We start from the raw sequence: 18,735 nt of genomic DNA, 5'->3' as shown, positions 1-18,735 counted from the left end.
CCAAATGTCGATATGTGTTGAGGTCGGAGTGAGAATGTGTTGCTACTGTAAACACAGCTAAAGCCAAGTTAGTGACTGATTGTTGCTGGAGCACGAACACACACTGTCGTGACAGGGACAGTTCACCCAAAAGCAAAGCAAGTAACTGTACAGCAGATCCAGCAGTACGCCACAGTTATTCAAGTCTCCCCCACACAACAACAAAAGACACCACAAAAAAATCTGTCATTTTTCTTCATTTTATTAAAACATTTTCATTTATAATATACGACAAATATTCAGTCTAGCCTATATTTATTTTTCATTATCAAACCATGAGACGGTTATCTACTGTCCAGCACAACTGAATTATGACAACTGTATCAAGAGTATTACATTTAACTCGAAAAGAAAGGGGGGTGGTACATTAAAAAATCAACATATTAAGCTTTTTGAGATGCTGCAGTTTGAAAATTTAATCTGGATTTAAAAAGCTTTATTGAAAATCAGGGTTGTTTTGTTCCTGCAATATCATGATCAACAGACACTTAGCTGTGGATTTCCAATTGAGTGATGTTACCCCTCGATATAATACCCGGCAAGTATCACAATACCATTTACTAATATGGTACAGACGACTGATGAAGTTGTTGAGCAGTAGAAAGCACTGATATGAAGCACTGATATTCCTGTAACTTGTTCTTTAAAATTAGTACACAAGAACATTTTACTTTTTGCATTTCAGTGCCTCAAACATAATGCCTGCCATGTAAGGACTAGTGTGATATTTACAATACAGTACTATGATACTTAAAAATTGCTGGTATCAATATCGCAGGATACATATCATAAGAAGATTACCCTTGGCGTGGGGACAAGAATCGTGTCTCTTTTTTGGCACAGGTATCATCCTACTCTACAGGGAGTGCATCTTTACAAACGTAAACAACATGTTGCATTTTTTTTGTGTTGTGTATCCCTCCCATAGGAATGCCAAGCATACTGCTATTTTCTTCCCTCTGCTGTGTGACCGTACCATGAGGGACAAAGTTTTACAAAAAGGAGTGAGAGACAACAGGGAAAGTTTCCAGAACTTGGAAGGGCATCAGTAGTCATAAGCTGCAAGAAAGAAACAGAAGAGCAGTTATCCACATCTGCTTTAGTTCACGAGGAAGAGGAGCATGCGATCCACTTCATAAAGAGAGGCTGAAATCCAGATAGGAGGTATCATGCATCACGCAGGCATGCAAATCACACCAAGGTGGTCTTACTTTCTATTGTGAGGATGCAGGTACTTGCTGCTGTGCCCCTGCTGTTCACAGCCTTGCACATGTACTCTCCCTCGTCCTCTGGGAAGGTCTCTGGCAGGTAGAGGCAGTACGTCTCTCCTCTGTCTATATACTGATAGTCCTCACAGTCTTGAAGCATCTCTCCCTCAAACCACCAGGTCACCTCCGGCTTGGGTTCCCCGGTGATCTTGACGGTGAATCGAACCGGCTCCGAGTCCACCACTGATTGATTTTTAAGAGGCTTTTTAAACCACGGAGCCCCCGATCTGGCATGATCGTCCTCGTCTTCATAGGCTGCGGAGCCGTTGATGATGCTACCCTCGTCCTCCACATCATCCTCCCTCTTCTGCAAACAGATGATAAAAAGATCACAGACCACTGCCAGGATCAAAGCAACCTTAAACCAGACTACTGCTTTGCTTTAATGCATAAAAATGATCTTGCGTATATGGTCGTGAACATGTAAGATTTACTTTTTGGAGGGCAGCGTCGATCTCTTGCTGCTCAAACTGCATCCTCTGCAGCTTCTGCTCCTCTATCCTCCTCCGCTCCTCCTCCTCTCTGGCTTTGGCCATTTGTTGAAATCGGGCTTTCATATCCACCTTCTGTTTGAATGGTGACTCCTCTGCCCTCGCTGAAGTTGTTTCTCTTTCCTCATCTTCCTGAAAAACACAGCGAGTACAATAGATGATGCTGAACTAATTCTCCAAGGAGGGTCAACAGTTTTTGGTAATTGTAACATCTTGAGTTATTGACTTCTTACCTCCTGGAACCTCTCAGCTTCTCTCTCTTTGATTTCATCATCAATGGCCTTCCTCCGTGCTCTCTCCATCTCAATCTTTTTCTGGATTTCCTCTTCAGTTAGCTGCTTGATCTTCTCAAATTTGGACTTGAGGTTCTTGGCCTGGATGGAGCCGGTTCTCTTGAGTTTGGTCAGTTCTTCGTACTCCTTGCTTACAACATCTGAGCTTTCATTCACCTCATCCTGTGAGTTAGAAGCCAGTTAGTTTTTTGCATAGTTGTGAGAACTCCATAAGTGATGGGAAAAGTGACCACAATGTTCAATGACAAAGAAAATATGACATGTTATTCAAGTCAGCACTGACCTTGCCCATTTCTTGTCTGAGTTGTTCAAATTCCTGCTTCTCCTGCTCCAGCTTCTTTTTGCGTTCCTCTGCCTTGCGTCTCCTCTCAGCTTCCTCCTTCTCTTTCAGCAGCTCCTCGAAGTTCATCTCCAGTTTTTTAGGGTGCAGTGCTTCCTGAGAGTCACTCTTCACCATCCCTTCATCCTCATCTACTATCTATAAAAACACAAGTACAAACAGAGGAAGAGATTTCTGAATGGGAGTAAAATAACTGACCATCAAATTTCATGTTCATAACAGAGCAAAACAACAAACAAAAAGTCCAACTAAAACAATCGGGACACAGTGTGAAATGTAAGTAAAAACAGAATGCAATGATTTCAAATCTTTTTTGACCTATATTCAATTGAATACAGTACAAAGTCAAGATATTTAATGTTCAAATTGATAAACTTGAAGCCTGCAACCAGTTCTAAAAAAGTTGGGATAGGGGCATGTTTGCCACTGTGTTACGCTCCCTTTTTTAACAACACTTAGTGAGTGTTTGGGAACTGGGAGCACTAACTGTTGAAGTTTTGAAAATGAAATTCTTCCACATTCTTGCTTGATATACGACTTCAGTTACTCAACAATCCGCAGTCTCTGTTGTCATATTTTGTGCTTCATAATGCTCAAACAATTTCAATGGGAGACAGTTCTGGACTGCAGGCAGGCCAGTCTACTACCTGCATTCCTTTACTACAAAGCCACGCTGTTGTAACATGTGCAGAATATGCATTGGCATTGTCTTGCTGGAATAAGCAAGTACATCCCTGAAAATGTCTTCATCTGGATGGCAGCATATGTTGCTCCAAAACCTATACGGACCTTTCAGGATTCATAGTGCCTTAACACATGAGCAAGTTACCCATGATGCCATGGCCACTAACACACCCCTGTACCATCACAGATGCTGTCTTTGTGCTGGAAACAATCTGGATGGTATTTTTAGTCTTTAGCCCAGAAGGACGCACAGATGCACTTTTACACTTTGTGTCAGTTTGTTCAGCTTCGCCCCTTACATGCAGAAATTTGATGATATTATGGATTATAAATGGTGAAATCCATACATTTCTTGCGATTGTATGTTGAGAGAGGTTGTTTTTAAACTGTGGGACTGTTTGCACTAGCATTTTTGCACAAAGTGACCATCCCTGCTTGTAAACAACTGAGCCTTTTAGAGGACGCCCCTTTATACCCAGTAATGATACCCAGTTTTTAAGTCTTCCACAACTTTCCCAGTCTTTTGTTGCTCCTGTCCCAACTTTTTTGTAACATGTTGCAGGCATCAAATTCAGAATGAGTGTATAGTTACAAAAAACAATAAAGTTCATTAGTTTGAACACCTAATATCTTGTCTTTGTACTGTATTTAATCGATCAAAAAAGATTTTCAAATCATTGCATTCTGTTTTTATTGACATTTTACGCAGCGGCCCAACTTTCCTGGAATTGGGGTCGTACTTACCCAACATTAAATAATGTCATAAAACCAGCAAACAGTCAGCAGGAGCCATTCGTATTGTTGAACATAGCATTTAAATACATCATGCATCCCAACCCCATCATCATCATCATCATCATCATCATCATCATCTGTAGATCTTTGTGCCCTTGTGCATGCAAGGAATAACTTCATAATAAAATACTGTATAAACAACTGTTGTTTCCTCATATTTCTCTGTGAAACATTATACTCTTGAAATTAAAAAATATCTTACTGTTTCATCTCCATATGCAGACATTTCCTGATCCAGGCCAGGGCTCTTAAAGAAATAATTCGGACAAGGAAACAGCAATGCAGGTGTACCATTTGAACCAATCAGAACGATTAACAATACATTAGTCCTCATCCAATTAGAAACTTATTATAGATCATATTTAGAGAGTATTAGTATGAAAAGGTTTAATAGGCAATAGCTTGATGTAGAGTAAAATTGCCTTGGTCATGACTGATATCTGTTTATGATGCTTTTAACCAGTGGTGCAGTAGAAGTTGATGAGGTCGGTGCACTACTAGGTAAATAGATTACTGAAGAGGAAGTGGGTATACACTCCTATTTATTTCATTTGTGGCTTTTTGGCTGATAGGTGGGTATACAGTAAAAGGCCAGAAAAATAGATGTTTATACCCTGTATACCTGTGTATACCCTCCGCTACACCACTGCTTTTAACTAATACAAAGATCTCCACGTAGACATTAAGTGTGTCTATGTGTCTCTGAGCAATTAAACACTTTGTTATAAAGCAGATTTTTATGTCGCTTTTAAAGCTCCACGGCTCAGCAGCAGCAAACGAAGTCAAAGCCCGAGCAACAATAACTGCCACGTTCTGTTAGTGATCAGTAAAATACATGCAGAGTATAATTTTTGGTGCCTGAGATAAATGTAGACTCACCATGTTTTTGCGGGCCTCAGCAAAGAGCCTCTTCTCCTCTTCCAGTCTCCTCTTGGCCTCCTCCTCGGCCTTCTTCTGCTCCTCCTCTCTTCTCTGTCGCTCCAGATCCTCAAAACTGGCACATATCTTCCCGGGCTTACTGCCCTCCAGGTTCAGTAAGGCCATCAGCACCTCGTCATCCTCATCTACAAGCTGAGGAAGACCACAGAATGGTAAGCTTTGAGTAATAAAGATAAGGAGTGGCTGATGATGTAATCATCTTATGCCAGTTTAATATAACCTTTCTTGTTTGCTCACTAATTAAAGGAGTAAAGTCAACCAACTAGACAATCATGCAGATTCAAGGAAGTCACTGCTCCAAACCAAGAAACAGTACAACACAACACCTCATTTAAATCGTAAAATTTTCGCTTTTACACCTCAGGTTTGTATGGATTAAACAAAATGAGATAAAATTGTTAATTAATAAACTTTAGAGATGCTGCTAGGTGGATTTTATTACCTTTGAACAGAACCAGGTTACCTGTTTCCCTGTTTCTAGTGTTTATGCTAAGCTAAGCTAACTGGCTGCAGCCTTATATTTAGCGTACACATGTAAGAGTAGCGTCAATCTTCTCATCTAACCAGAAAGTGAATGAGCATATATCACAAGGCCATATCAGATCTATAAGGATATATGAATTATAATGACATTACCACCAGATATTTTTGCAAATTGAGGTGCCGATACCACAAGAGAATTTTCATTAAGCTTTCTGAGTTCTCTTAAATTTTATATTCATTTATGGGAAGCATACTGACCATGCTCTTCCTGGCTTCAGCGAAAGCTCTTCTCTCCTCCTCCATTCGTCTCTTGTACTCCTCCTCTGCTTTCTTGCGCTCTTCTTCTACCCTCTGCCTCTCAAGCTCTTCAAAACTCAGCCTCAGTTTTCCAGGTCGGGCCTCCTCCTTGTCATCCTGAGCTGGCTGACCGTCCTCCTCGTCTTCTCCCTAATAACATGCAAACGTATTATACACACTGATCAGTCTGGTCAGTTAGTTCAAACATCGCACAAAATTCACTGTGCAAACATGTTTGGCAGCTCATGAGGTGTAAATGGAAAATGAATAATCCATCCAGTCTAATGTCTACGTTATATTTTTCTGATATCGCTGCTTGTCAGCATCAGGAGGATACAGAGATGTTTACCATTTCCAACCGTGCCTCCTCGAAAGCTTTCTTCTCATCTAGCAGACGGCGCTTGGCTTCCTCCTCAGCCTGCTTCCTCCTCTGTTCCTGCCTCTCCTTCTCCAGCTCCTCAAATGTCACATTCAGCTTTCCAGGAGTCACCTGTGCCTTGTCCGAAGGCTTCTCTTCTTCGTCCTAAATGTGAGATTACATTGTTGAATTGTGATCCACAATCATTAATGCAGTTGTAAAAAGCCAAGATCTTATTTAGTGTCAGCAAACATGTCCATACCTGTTGGACAACAGAGCGTCGCTTGGCATCCCTGAAGGAGCGTCTGTTTTCATCGTACCGTCTCTTCTTCTCTTCCTCTGCCTTCTTCTGTATTTCCTCCTCTCGATTCTTCTCCATGTCTTCAAAGTTCATTTTGATTCTACCTGGAGGTCGTGATGACTTTGCTGGAACTACTCGTACCAGGATTGTGTCATCTCCCTCCTAAAAAGTGTTTGATAGAGAGTAACAAAGTCAGGTGCAAGAGGTTGACAGCAACTAAGTACAATTTTGAGTTTCTTTACTTGAGTATTTCTGTTTCAATGCATGCTACTGTTGATATGTTATGAGTATGAGTATGAGTGGGTATGAGTACATTTTGCTGATAATATGTCTTTATTTTAAGGGATTTAAAATGCATAAATACTTGTAATGGAGTTTCTTTTACATTGTCATGAGGAGCATTTAACTTAGGGTACTGTATCTGAACACTCTTTCAGCTACTCTTGTAGACGGCATGACATTAACTTTTTATTGGTGGAGGGAAAATAAATAAATCCAGGTCAATCTCAATGCATATCCACCCACTCACAGAGAGACAGACTGGGAATAAGAGCATGTGGGTTGGGGTCAACTCTGTTGGCCTAATGTCGCCATTTGCAGTAGGTCAGAGTATGGGTGTCGGTCTAAGATAGCAGAGTCTAATTCGGTCACGGTAAGGAGGTCTAGAGCTAATTTAATCACTGGGAGGTGTGGGAAACAGTTGCCAGTCATATGCTGTCTACACCAGGCAGCTCTATAACTGTGCTATTCCAGTTGCTTCTAGATCATGAAATCACTGCTTCCCTCTAATCATGATACATTAATCTGTTTCTGATAAAATATCTAAAGTATAATTTTATCTTTTAACATATGGTCAACCAAGAAAAGCGTGCTGTACACACAGATAGAAAGTAGATACACAAAAAAATGTCTCTAGTTAATGTAACTGTAGATGTGTATCTTTTGAGAATACACTACATTTGCAGAGAGTGGTGCTGCTGATTGCATTTATGATTTTGTCTGCAGCATTTCCAGGGCTGTAGCCATGATTTTAAAAACACCACGGTCATCAGTCAATGGCCCCATTCATCCCAACATCACCCCGAAAGAAAGTACCTAATTTTCTTTTTATAATTCTTTTATAAAGCAGCCTAAATAATGTCCGAGTCTTAAATAGTGAAACACTTTTTAATTGTTGTTGTTAAAACCTTGAAATTCCCTCCAAAACCGCAACATGACCTTAGTGTCCTCAGTGATAGCTGCGTCCTTGATCATTTCTAATGGTGATAAAGAAAAAGGAGATATATCCAAAATTAAAAGCTGAATAAAATCCCTACTATTACAACTGGTCCTGTTAAAGCTTTCTGTATAGCTCTTGAACACAGCCTTGTTAACGCCATTATCAGTTTGATTGTTCTCTCTATGCTAGAGCAGAATTAGGGCAAAGAAGTAGCAGGTAATTGCCTGTAATTGCTGGCACAAGGATAGTTACGTAACCATTCCCAAGAACTACACTGTGTAGAGGTATAACAGGTCCTCTATCTGTTCTGTGCTGGTTGGAAATACTCCTTTGATTTGCATTACATCATTTTCCAAACGCCACAGTAAGATATAATAAAGGCGACTGATTTACCATGAGTTCACCTGCTGGTCATGTCAACAATGCTACTGGTGGTTTTAAGACCTGTGTCCAGCCTGTGCCAACTGTTTGGCTCTCAAATGCCACTTAAAATAACTCATCCGAGTGGCAGCTGAGGATTACCTGGATCAATACAGATACACATACAACGTTCTCATCAGAAAGCCGGCACAGAGCCATGTAGACATGCTGTCCCACTTCCCAGTAAGACCCTGTACAAACAATTAAGTCCAGGTGTACTTACCTCAGCTGCTTTCTGAGCCAGCTCTTTCTTTATTTTAGCCTTTTCCAGATTGTCCTGGGCTTCCCTCTTCTTCCTCTCCCCTTCCATCCTCTTCCTTTCTTCCTCTTGCCTTTGTTTTTCCATTTCTGCAAACTTCCCCTTCACACTACCTGAAGATTTCACAGAGCACAGCACAAGCCTTCAGCTTCCTCCTCCTCCTCCAGAGCCCTTGCTGAATATCCACCCCTCCTACCCTTTGCATCCCTTTGTGTGTCTTACCTGTGATTTTGGGGACGTAGGATTTTTCAACCTTTGCTGGCTTCACCTCTTCTTCCTCATCACTGGAGGCGAGTAGTTCTTTTATCTGTGGCGGATCAGATGGAGAGTGGTGGTGAGGTTACAGTTTAGCTGGGATCATCTCCTTTGCCTCTCAGGAGCCATGCTGGTCCCAGCAAGAACAAGGGCCTAATCCCTGCTAATAGCCAGGTCATGTGATCTGCATGTGGGCCTGTGATTGGGCCGAGGTGTTGTTCCACAGATAGCAGATGAGCGTAGGTGCTCGAGCCCGGCCAACATATGGCATGGCCGTACACAGGGATGTTGTTCTGTCTGAGTATCACTGCTAATCCACTCACATAACACCGTATCACTGCGTTTATTTCCCCACAGTCGATCTCGAAGAAAAGCTTAACCTAGAATGCCTGATCTCTGACTTTCCCTTTTCATTTTCACACATGCACACAGTATTTCCTCCACACTGTTTGTCAGTATCATCATCTGTTTCTTCTGATGAAAAACACACCATTTTTTCATAGGTTAACATTGCATACACTAAAGAACAATAGATGTCTTATGCATCGTTTTATATTGCTATTTATTCATTGATTATTGGCTATTGTGATTAGTTGATTAATTGATGAGTTCAGATGCAGAATATGGTGAAAAATGCCCATTATTATTTCACAGAGTCCAAAGTGATGTCCTCAAATGTCTCATTTTGTGCTGACCAAAAGTCCAAAACCCAAAGTTTATAATGAAACAGAAAAGATAAGCAAATCATGGGCAATATTTGCAGTTTTTCCTTAAAAATTTCCCCCCAAAAATTACACTATCAAACACTGACAAGTAAAAGTGTATTCCACTGATTTAGCACTTATGACACTGTCGGACTCATGATGGACAGTTTAAAAAGAGAAAGGGTCAAAATCAGTGCAGCAGAACCAGATGTACTGTCTTTTTTTCTCTACACATTCTTCTTCTCTGTCAAAACCTGGTGCCTACATTACCCACAATGCAACTTAAACACAAACAGTTCAGTCAGATATTTTCATCAAATTGTGTGGGAACAGCACAGAAGTATAAAATTGGCAGAGTTCCCCTATATTTTTGTCCTTAGACTATTTAACCTCCTGAGAGCCAAACTTTGGTTTGCATTTTAATTTATTTTAGCTATTTGGAATCAGTAGGATGAGAAGAATAAAAAATTAAACATTGTCAACAATAATTAAGTCCCAGTGTCCTCAATGAGATGATAATAAAGTCCCAATGTCCTCATATGAGTACTAATTAACAGTGTCTTAGCTTGTTGCCGTTGCTAAAATTGGTCAAATTTGTTGCCATATTAAACTACAAACTTTAATAATCATAAATATACAAGTTAAACCATAAAATGTGATCAGGTTTTTACATGGAATAGTGTATTGTGCTCTTACTACCACTAGATGGCACAAAAAAGTGTCCACGAATGAGGACAACAGGTCTAAGTCAAGTAGAATGAAGTAAGGTCAAGTAAACCCAAACTGTGATGTCCTCATATGAGGACACAGGGTCTCAGGAGATTAACCCACATTAATCAGCATTATCTTTTATAATCTGATTTGGGATTGGGATTGGATTACAATGTAAAATAAAGTTTAATGAGCTGAACAATATTTGGCTAACATGCGTTTAGAATTATGGACGACCAGGGGAGTTAAGTTCTTTAGTGCTCCTTGTGCTCGTTATTAAACTTAAAATGACCACCTTTTGTAAATCATAAAATCTTGACTGTTATGTGAACTGATAATTAATTCGTTAGTTGTATGAAACACTGTGTGGTGTATAGAAGACAGTGAATTCTCACTCAAACTGGCAGCCTTGTCACCCCGTCATGCCTCATCATGCCATGCAGGTCACGGTCGGAGGTTAGTGGGGGTTATCTGTCTTTGACCTGCTGCTTCCTGCGGTTCCACTCTCTCTCCTTGATGTATTGCTCCTTCCTCTTCTGCTGCTCCTCCTGGTTCCTCTGCCTGCTGCGCTCCTCTCTGGCCTTCTGCATGGCCTCAAACTTGCTCGTCACATCTCCCTTTTCTTTGCTCTGCTTCGGCACGTAGCTCCTGGCCACCTGCTTTCTGGATCGAAGGAGTCTCTGTGGTTTTACAGTGAGACGGAAGATAAGATTATTTGTCTCTGTGAAGGGAAATATCCATATCAATGAGAAACACTTTAGAACTGTATCTCATCACTTGATCCTAAACTCCTCACTCACCTCTTTCTTAAGCGCCACATCAGAAATATTATGGTCTTCATCTGCGTCATCTTTTGCATCCTCCTTCGTCTCTGTGTTCTTGGCTACACCATTAACGGCCTCTGACCTTTTCTTTTTATCATCAGCTGTGTTTTCTTTGTGTGTCTTGTTAGTCTTATTACTTGCTTCACCATCCGCATCATCTATGTGCGATGTCTCCTGGTCTTGATCAACCACCGCGTCATCTTCCTGGTTTTCTGCATCACTCATGTTGAGTTCACTTTCATTTGTGACATCATCCATGTCGTGGGCGACCACAGCCGCAACCTGCGCCACCTCGGTCATGTCTGTACCACGATGACAAGTTGACAAACAGGCTCTGTTCAAATGTTACCTGCAAAACAAAGCACAGTTCAAATGGTAACTTTCTTTTTACATTAAGCCCAAGTGATTGATTGCAAATCTGCTCTACTCACATTTTCATTAATTACCAGATGTATTTCTTTTTAAATACAGTATCTTTGACCCTTGCAAAAAGTTATTAAGCTTTTAATTGTTCGGCAATGCAAAAATATATATAAGAAAAAGGACTTATGGATTATGTATTTGTAAAATACACTTACAGTGTGTTTATTATTTCACTGAGAAATGTAACCGGTGAGTTGAGCACTCTTTAAACACCAAGATGGCAGACAAGACTCATGTTTTAGCAAACTTGTGACCAATTTATTAATTAAATCAGTGATCCAGGTTGTTGGGTTTTTTTTAACTAAATTTGTATACTTCTAGTTACTATGTATTTTTTTATATTTTAATTTCATCATTTTCTATGGTTTTGGGATTTAAATGTGCAAAAGACACTCACTGACCACAAAGTTAGGGCCAAAGAAAGCTGCTCCACTTCCCAGTATACTGAGAACGAGTGCAATGGAAGCCTGACCCCTATTTATAGCCCACTTGTGGGTGCAGGACATGTGATCATGGCTATTTCTGAAAGGTGATCGGCAGTTGGACGGAGCTCAAGTTGGCACCCACATGTCGCCCCACAGACCCTTGACAAAATGGCCCCAGACAAAGAGCTAGACAACTGGATGAATGAGAGCTGTTTGGACTGTTAGTCATCCAACACTAAAAGCTGTTGCTGTTTATCAGTGTCCTCAAATACCGTTTGTGTTCATGTATGATGATTTAATGTCGCTGATTAGGAGCTTGAGCATTTCAGTGTTGAGTGGAATACAAGTGGAAATTATTATCACAGTGTAGCTTCTGTTTCCCATGTTACAGTGACTTTGAAACTTCTAATCAGACATTTAGTCCACCTGCCAATGTGACCATTGTCGGCTTCACTGGTGCAGTTAACTTAAAATGTCTGCCCCATTGAATCCTCTGACCAGCACATTATCTGGAGTAATATTTACATTTTACTTGCATATTTCTGATTTAGCTCAGTTGCATTAATGCTCCAGACGAATGGGACTGAAGATTTGGAGTCAGAATAACACTAAACATACTCATTTATAAGTGGTCCAGTACATCTGATATTGATAACAGCTCTAGTTTCACATTTTGTACATTGTACACACTGATTGATTCTGATCCTCTTGATTCATCTGACACTCTCAATCCCGTAACAAGGAGGAGAACATCAGGAGACTGACAGGAACACAAACTGACAGCTGTTTCAGATCCTCACCTGCCCTTTTCAAACTGCAGCCTGTGACAATGTGTCTTCTGTAGTGCATTTCAAACTCAGAGTACACAACTAAATAATCTTTCATAGTAAGTTCTTTATGACTTGAAGGTATCTATTTGGGCTGATGTTGAAAATGTTAGCTACTGTGGGCAAAACACCACATCTCTCATAAACCCTCTTATCTAAATTTTGACTGATAGTGTCAATGTGACATCTGGCAAATCATCACTGACCTGAGAAAATCAAGTTACAGGACAAACTTCAGGTTTGGGTGGTGACGTCCTATTTCTGTACCCAGCTGGCACAATATATCATGGCAGTGTGTGTCAGGGAGAAATATAGTTTGACACACATACAGATTGAATCATATATTAATGTATCAATCTGAAGAGGCCATTAAAGCTTTACAGAATTATTGTGTTTCTGTTCCTGTGTGTGATCACATTGTGAGGACAACTGTAAGGACCACAATTGGAAAAAGAAAGTAGATTTAGATGTTAAGTGATGTCTGCCTAAATTAAGACGTATGATTAGTTTAAGTGAATTTCTGATTAAACACCTAGCTTTGACCTTGCCACATAATGATGAACAGACTGCTTTATGATTTTGAAAACCTCATGCTCCTTAAAAATGAATTAAAAAAAATGTGAGTTTACCTCTGTAGCTCGCTGTCGTCCTCCTGTTTTTGACTTTGTAAATATCCTTTGGTTCGTTATAAACCAGATGAAGTGAAACGCAGGACAATCCGAGATGCGACCACCCGGTGCACCAACTCGACTGGCTGCTGGATATGTGTCGGAGAGCCGTTTCCATAAAAGTACCGTTACTTTCTACCGGATACTGCATTCCGCGCGCGCCTGCCGCAGGTTCAGCTGTCGCCTCGCGCGCGCGCGCGCGCACACACACCCCCACACTGCTCCATCCAGATCATTTGCAGTCGCAGCTGCACAAATACTGTAAATAATTGACTTTGAAAATTACTGACAATTTTATTCGGACGATTAAAGCCTGTTATTGACCTTTAATGGTTAATTTGTAGTGATTTATTGTACAGATTTATTTTAATATCAGGTTATTGACTAATGAGGTTATAATTACCTGAGGGATATTTTTATAGTCTGTGATCTCACATTAATATGATGCTGAGTTCACAGTCACCATAATACTTCATAAAGTATCACTGAGAAATTCCTAAAATAATATATTTGTCGTTTAGTTGTTAAAGGTGTATTTGATGACTGTTTTTTGTTGGTGTTTTTTTTTTGTAAACCCTCACTGCCATGCTTTTATTTTGTATTTGCTATTTCCTGATTTTTTTGTTGCTGTTGTTGGTTTCAGACATAAATTTGTCTGATTAAAGATGTTAATAGCAAAAACCACAGTCCTTTATTTTTCTATTTTTTAATAGCTTTTATTTTGTTTTTGCTATTTCCTGGGTTTTTTTCATTGTTGTTGTTTGTTGAGTTTTTTGTTTGTTTATTTCAACTATAAATTTGTCTGATTAATGATCTTAGTAGCAAAATCGACGTTCTTTATTTTTTTAATTTATTTTTTATACCCTCACTGCCATGCTTTTATTTTGTATTTGCCATTTCTTGTTTGTTTTTTGTTTGTTTGTGTTTTTGTTGTTTCAGCTATAAATTTCTCTGATTAATGATGTTTATAGCAAAATCCACTGTCCTTTATTTATTTTTTTTATACCCTCACTGCCATGCTTTTACTTTGTATTTGCTATTTCCTGTTTTTTTGTTGTTGTTGTTGTTGTTTTTTTCAGCTATAAATTTGACTGATTAATGATGTTTATAGCAAAATCCACTGTCCTTTATTTATTTTTTTATACCCTCACTGCCATGCTTTTACTTTGTATTTGCTATTTCCTGTTTTTTTGTTGTTGTTGTTGTTTTTGTTGTTGTTGTTTTTTCAGCTATAAATTTGTCTGATTAATGAAGTTAATAGCAAAATCCACGGTTGTTTATTTTATTAATTTTTTTATTATATATTTTTTTCAGTAATGGTCGACCAAGATAAGAATAGCTGAATTGTCTGGTACAAGAGAAACTACACACCTCTGGTCAGGTCTGTTTGGGAGGACTACAGTCTAAATGCAGACAGACATTATCATTATCTGCATGTTGACCCGTTAGAGTCAGGATTCCAGACTTATCAGTTAAGAGGGACACCAGCTTGACCTCTATTTTTCCCGCCTCACCTACATGTTGCTGTCACTCTGCCATGCAGTGACGGTTGGAACTCATGTCATCATGCCAAGAGGTCACATCAAGTCAGAGACCAGAAATTCAATAGCACATATTTTAGGAGATAGAGGCCTATTGCACAAAGTTCTGATGAGCAGGTCTTCCTTTAATCTAAGATGAGAAAGTGGTTGTCTCACTGTGGGTGGATGTAAATAGAAACTCTACAGCAGACACATTTTGTCTGCCCCAATGGCTCCATGCACAGCTGCTGACTCACTGACCAAACAGGCCACAGGCAGAAAACCCACCAAGTTGTCCCCTTTCAAGTATTCCAGGAATGTTATGGAGATTTCTGAGAGTTGGTGAACCTCTTCATTGATCTCGCTGTTGGATACTTTTCAGCACTGCCTAAATAATTTGTGATGTATTGAAAACCTTGTTTAGTATATTGCATTACATATTCACTTGAAAATGATAGTGTGAAACCAGGTTAAACAGCTGTGTTCATACAAGCAATGCTCACTGCGTCCAGTTGGAGGTGTTGAGGCTTTGGGAAACCCCCAACAAGAGGGCTGAAGCTTCAGCTAATACTGTACTCAGAAGTGAAATCTGAGACCGAGAGCATCATTCAAAGTCCTTGTTTGCAAAAAGTTAAGCCTACTTGCGCACATGATTCAGCAGACATGTACAAAATAATTATAAGAGTGGTTGTAATATAATACATAGACTGCCAGCCAGTTTACTTCAAGCTCAGTGTACTTCCTGGAAGCTAGCATGGAGCGTCGTCTTTACATTGTTGTATTTGACAAGTGTTTGTCACAAATCTGTCCTGTTTTTGGTGATTTTGTGAGCAAACATAAATTAGCCTTTCTTAAAAGTTACATAAAGATTACAACAAACTAAGCTGCATGACATTGGTCAGCCTATTTGCACTTCACAGACTCTAGAGCCTCTTTACACCCCGTCATTTATCTACTTCCTGCTCAGATTGAGGCGTAAACCAGGTTGGGGTCTGCTCTGTGAACTCTCAGGGCAAAAGGGCTCCATCCTCCTCTGTTCCGAGTCCTGCGGGACATCAGAGACAACAAGGGGACTGCTCAAAATAGCACCACAGTTGTGGCAACTTATCAGCACTGTAAGGACAGCTAACCTGAGTCAGACCGGGCCTCAGCTGCTGCAGCTCAGCCCCTGGCACCCCTGTGAATATTTTTGTGGTGGTACAGCCCACACCCCACTGCTGAAGCCCCAGTCGACTGGCTCAGGAGGTCAAAACTGAATAATGTGCTGGTGGATGGACACACCAGTGCCAGCTGTCCACACCTCCACTGAAACACGGTGCATAATAAATATCAGGTCGCATTACCCTGAATAAAAGCTCAGATCAGATGGCTTATTTGGTGAACACTGACTCTAAACCCCACTTTTATGCATGAATTGTCAATCATGGCTCTACATTGTACACTTATTCTGAGAGTCAGGAGTGTCTGTTGTGTTCATGTCGAGGGCTTGCATGTGCTAACCAGACTAGACTGTGACCAGACCCCAGCGGTGAACTCCACCTTATGATGCTCCTCTCCTTTGCCCAGCAGCTGCCCAGTCAAACAGGGTTAACAGAGGTTAAACCACTGCTGCTGAATTGACTGGCCAGGCCCATTAATCTCAAAAACCAGATTGTGATGTTATTCTCTTATAAAGACCTCCATAGAGGACTAAGGTATGTGACCTTTGTTTTTGCTTTAGAATTTATCTGTATCTCCAACAACTGAATATATTTTAGCTGTTTCTCTCTTTAACTACACAACTAGTGAATATGCTTGTCATAATGTCCCAGCCGTGACTGCTGAATACTTTGATGTTAAAAGGACAAAAAATAATTCCATCACAGAACAGGTGCCTCCTGTAGCCAGAGCACTCTTATGAGGCTGCTTTAACCCTTTGAAACCTGGAGTGACATCACTTTTCTTGTGCTGCTCTTAGCAACCTTTGAACCCTGAAGATATTGGTGTGATTTCCGTAAGAAACATGAGAAACAAGGCATTGATCAACTTGGTAAGAAATGTCCTACAAATTGCAAGAAAAAATTAATGAATTGAAAAAAAAATTTTTTTTAAAAAAGGGGGAAAAATAGGGAAAAACTGTTTTTATAATTGTTATCATTATTACATTTTAAAATTATGTTACAGAATTATTTTAATTTTTAAGGACACTTTTCAGGTCATTTTTTGTTTGTTTATTTTCATCTTTCTTTCTTTCTTTTTTTACTAATTTTCCTGTTTGTAATTTTCTCTTTTTACTAATTTCTTGCTCATTTTTCGAGTCATTTCTTTTATTGCTCATTGCCTTCTTCCCATGTCTTAAAAGAAATCAAGCCAATTTGCTTAGGGTTCAAAGGGTTAAAGAAACACAGTGAGCCTTTTTAAATGAAAATGTGATGTAAATTTCGCAGAGTACAGTAAAAGTAATTTAATTTAATATCATATGACAACGTGCAAAAATTCATGAATGCAATTTTAAATGTTTGGCCACAATACACTACATGAAAATAAAAAAATGCTCCACAGATAAGATGTTTTCTTAAATGCTCCAATGTGTCCTGCATACTTCCTCTGTGCAGTGTTCACCAACCTAATGTCAGCCCTCTCAGCTAACAGCACTGGCATGAGTGAGACATAACTCTGCATTATTGGCTGTTTGACAACCTCACCACAGAGAGACTGTTACCAGTGGTGCTATCCATGACTGACCACAACCCCTTAACAACACCAACCACTGCATTATCACAGTTTCCCATATAATTGAGCACCAGTCAACAGTTGGTCACGTGCTCTGGCCTCACATATTTCATTGTGCCTCCATCTGGAGAAATCATGAGGGGCGTTTCATGTGTTTTGATTCCTCAGCTGTTAAACCAATTAAATGATAAAGTGCATTTTCCTTTAGAGAAACCCATCAAAGTTCAGTTTGTTGCTGAAGTGTGAGAGCTGTTGCAGAGTATATGGATCTCTCACTGCCCTCTAGTGAAAACACACAGACAAAGGCCTCCGACACGCTGACTTTGTTGTTGACACTATTCAATTACATGTCCTATTCCCTTCACTTCTTTACTGTTTTAATTCAAAGGCTGTTGATGAACCAAAGTACTGCAGAGCTAATGAACATGATGAATAAATATTGAGCATCACAGCGACACACACCCTTCTTCCATCATACAAAACCTGTTTTTCCCTCTATATTATTTACACATACTTACAGCATGATTGTCAGGTCATGTCTACATGCCAGAACCAATTATCAAATCATGCAAAATGAATTTAAATCATGTGACTGATCTCTTTTGTTTCTCTGCAGGCTGTAGATTCACACATGCATGTTAAATATGACATGTTATTACTGGAGACACACAGCAAGAGGTGGATGGACTTTCCTTTAGGATTTGGAAACTGAGAGCTCATCTTCCTCCATAGAAAAAAAAATTACAGAAAAGGAACACTCATGTTTACTTAGTGGAATTCAAATCAGTTTTAAAGGGGTAATGCATTTGCTTCTTAATCTTTTTTGTGTGTGTGTTTACATACTTTATATCATGTGGTATAAGTTCTTTAGCCTATTTGTGTTATTTGAGTTGTGTTTATTGCTGTAACGATGTTTTTATCTCACTCTTTTGGCCAGGTCTCTCCCAATGAAAATTTCATCTGATTAAATAAAGGGAAATCAAAATGAATAAAATGTGTTTTTGTCTTATATTAACTAAACAGTGTTTATGCCATAGCCCCCGATTCAATGTTGAATGTGATGTGAGTGATATAGTTTTATGTATGGGGTCTAACAGCAATAAGAGCGATATAAGGGATGTTGATAGTTTGTTGAATGGAGTTTGTTGGATCACTTGTCATTTATTTTCGTTTTAAAGATAAAAAATCTTCTTAAAATGTATGCTACTTTTATGGCTTTGATTTTATTCTAATTTTCTGTTTAGTAATTTCTAAAAATAAATAAATAAATAAATAAAAGTCTATTATTATCTTTTTTATTCCTTTAGTTGTGCATTATTGAATTATTGTTTTTACGTGTTATTATAAAATCAAATTATTTCAGAACTTGTTTATTTTATGTATTTATTTTTTTGCCTTTTATGAAGCACTTTAAAACTTGTATGAATAAAGTAAATAATGAATAAAGATTTTAGCCTAATAATAATTTCAGTGATGAAAG

The 18,735-nt window shown here is 39.3% G+C and overlaps 1 protein-coding gene across 2 annotated transcripts; it reads right to left on the bottom strand.

Annotated features, from left to right (window-relative positions):
• Positions 1–225: 225 nt before the first annotated feature.
• Positions 226–13,117, bottom strand: nexn (nexilin (F actin binding protein)). 2 transcript variants are annotated; one of them, XM_049588679.1, is made up of 14 exons: positions 12,985–13,117; positions 10,657–11,029; positions 10,339–10,536; positions 8,409–8,493; positions 8,151–8,299; positions 6,250–6,450; positions 5,979–6,152; positions 5,591–5,779; positions 4,790–4,981; positions 2,375–2,569; positions 2,032–2,253; positions 1,742–1,930; positions 1,251–1,614; positions 226–1,098 (listed from the first exon to the last, which is right to left on the bottom strand). In XM_049588679.1, the coding sequence occupies exons 2-14, from the start codon at positions 10,978–10,980 to the stop codon at positions 1,085–1,087; spliced, it is 2,496 nt and encodes an 831-aa protein (XP_049444636.1). In that variant the 5' UTR covers positions 10,981–11,029; positions 12,985–13,117; the 3' UTR covers positions 226–1,084. The 2 variants fall into 2 exon arrangements, with proteins under 2 accessions (XP_049444636.1, XP_049444634.1); XM_049588677.1 differs by lacking the exon at positions 226–1,098 and having other exon boundaries at positions 1,231–1,614.
• Positions 13,118–18,735: the final 5,618 nt, after the last annotated feature.

This window comes from Epinephelus fuscoguttatus, linkage group LG10 (assembly GCF_011397635.1).
Source record: "Epinephelus fuscoguttatus linkage group LG10, E.fuscoguttatus.final_Chr_v1".
NCBI classification, from domain to species: domain Eukaryota; kingdom Metazoa; phylum Chordata; class Actinopteri; order Perciformes; family Serranidae; genus Epinephelus; species Epinephelus fuscoguttatus.
Note: the sequence above shows the minus strand (reverse complement) of the source record. Positions and strands in the feature narration are given on the sequence as shown.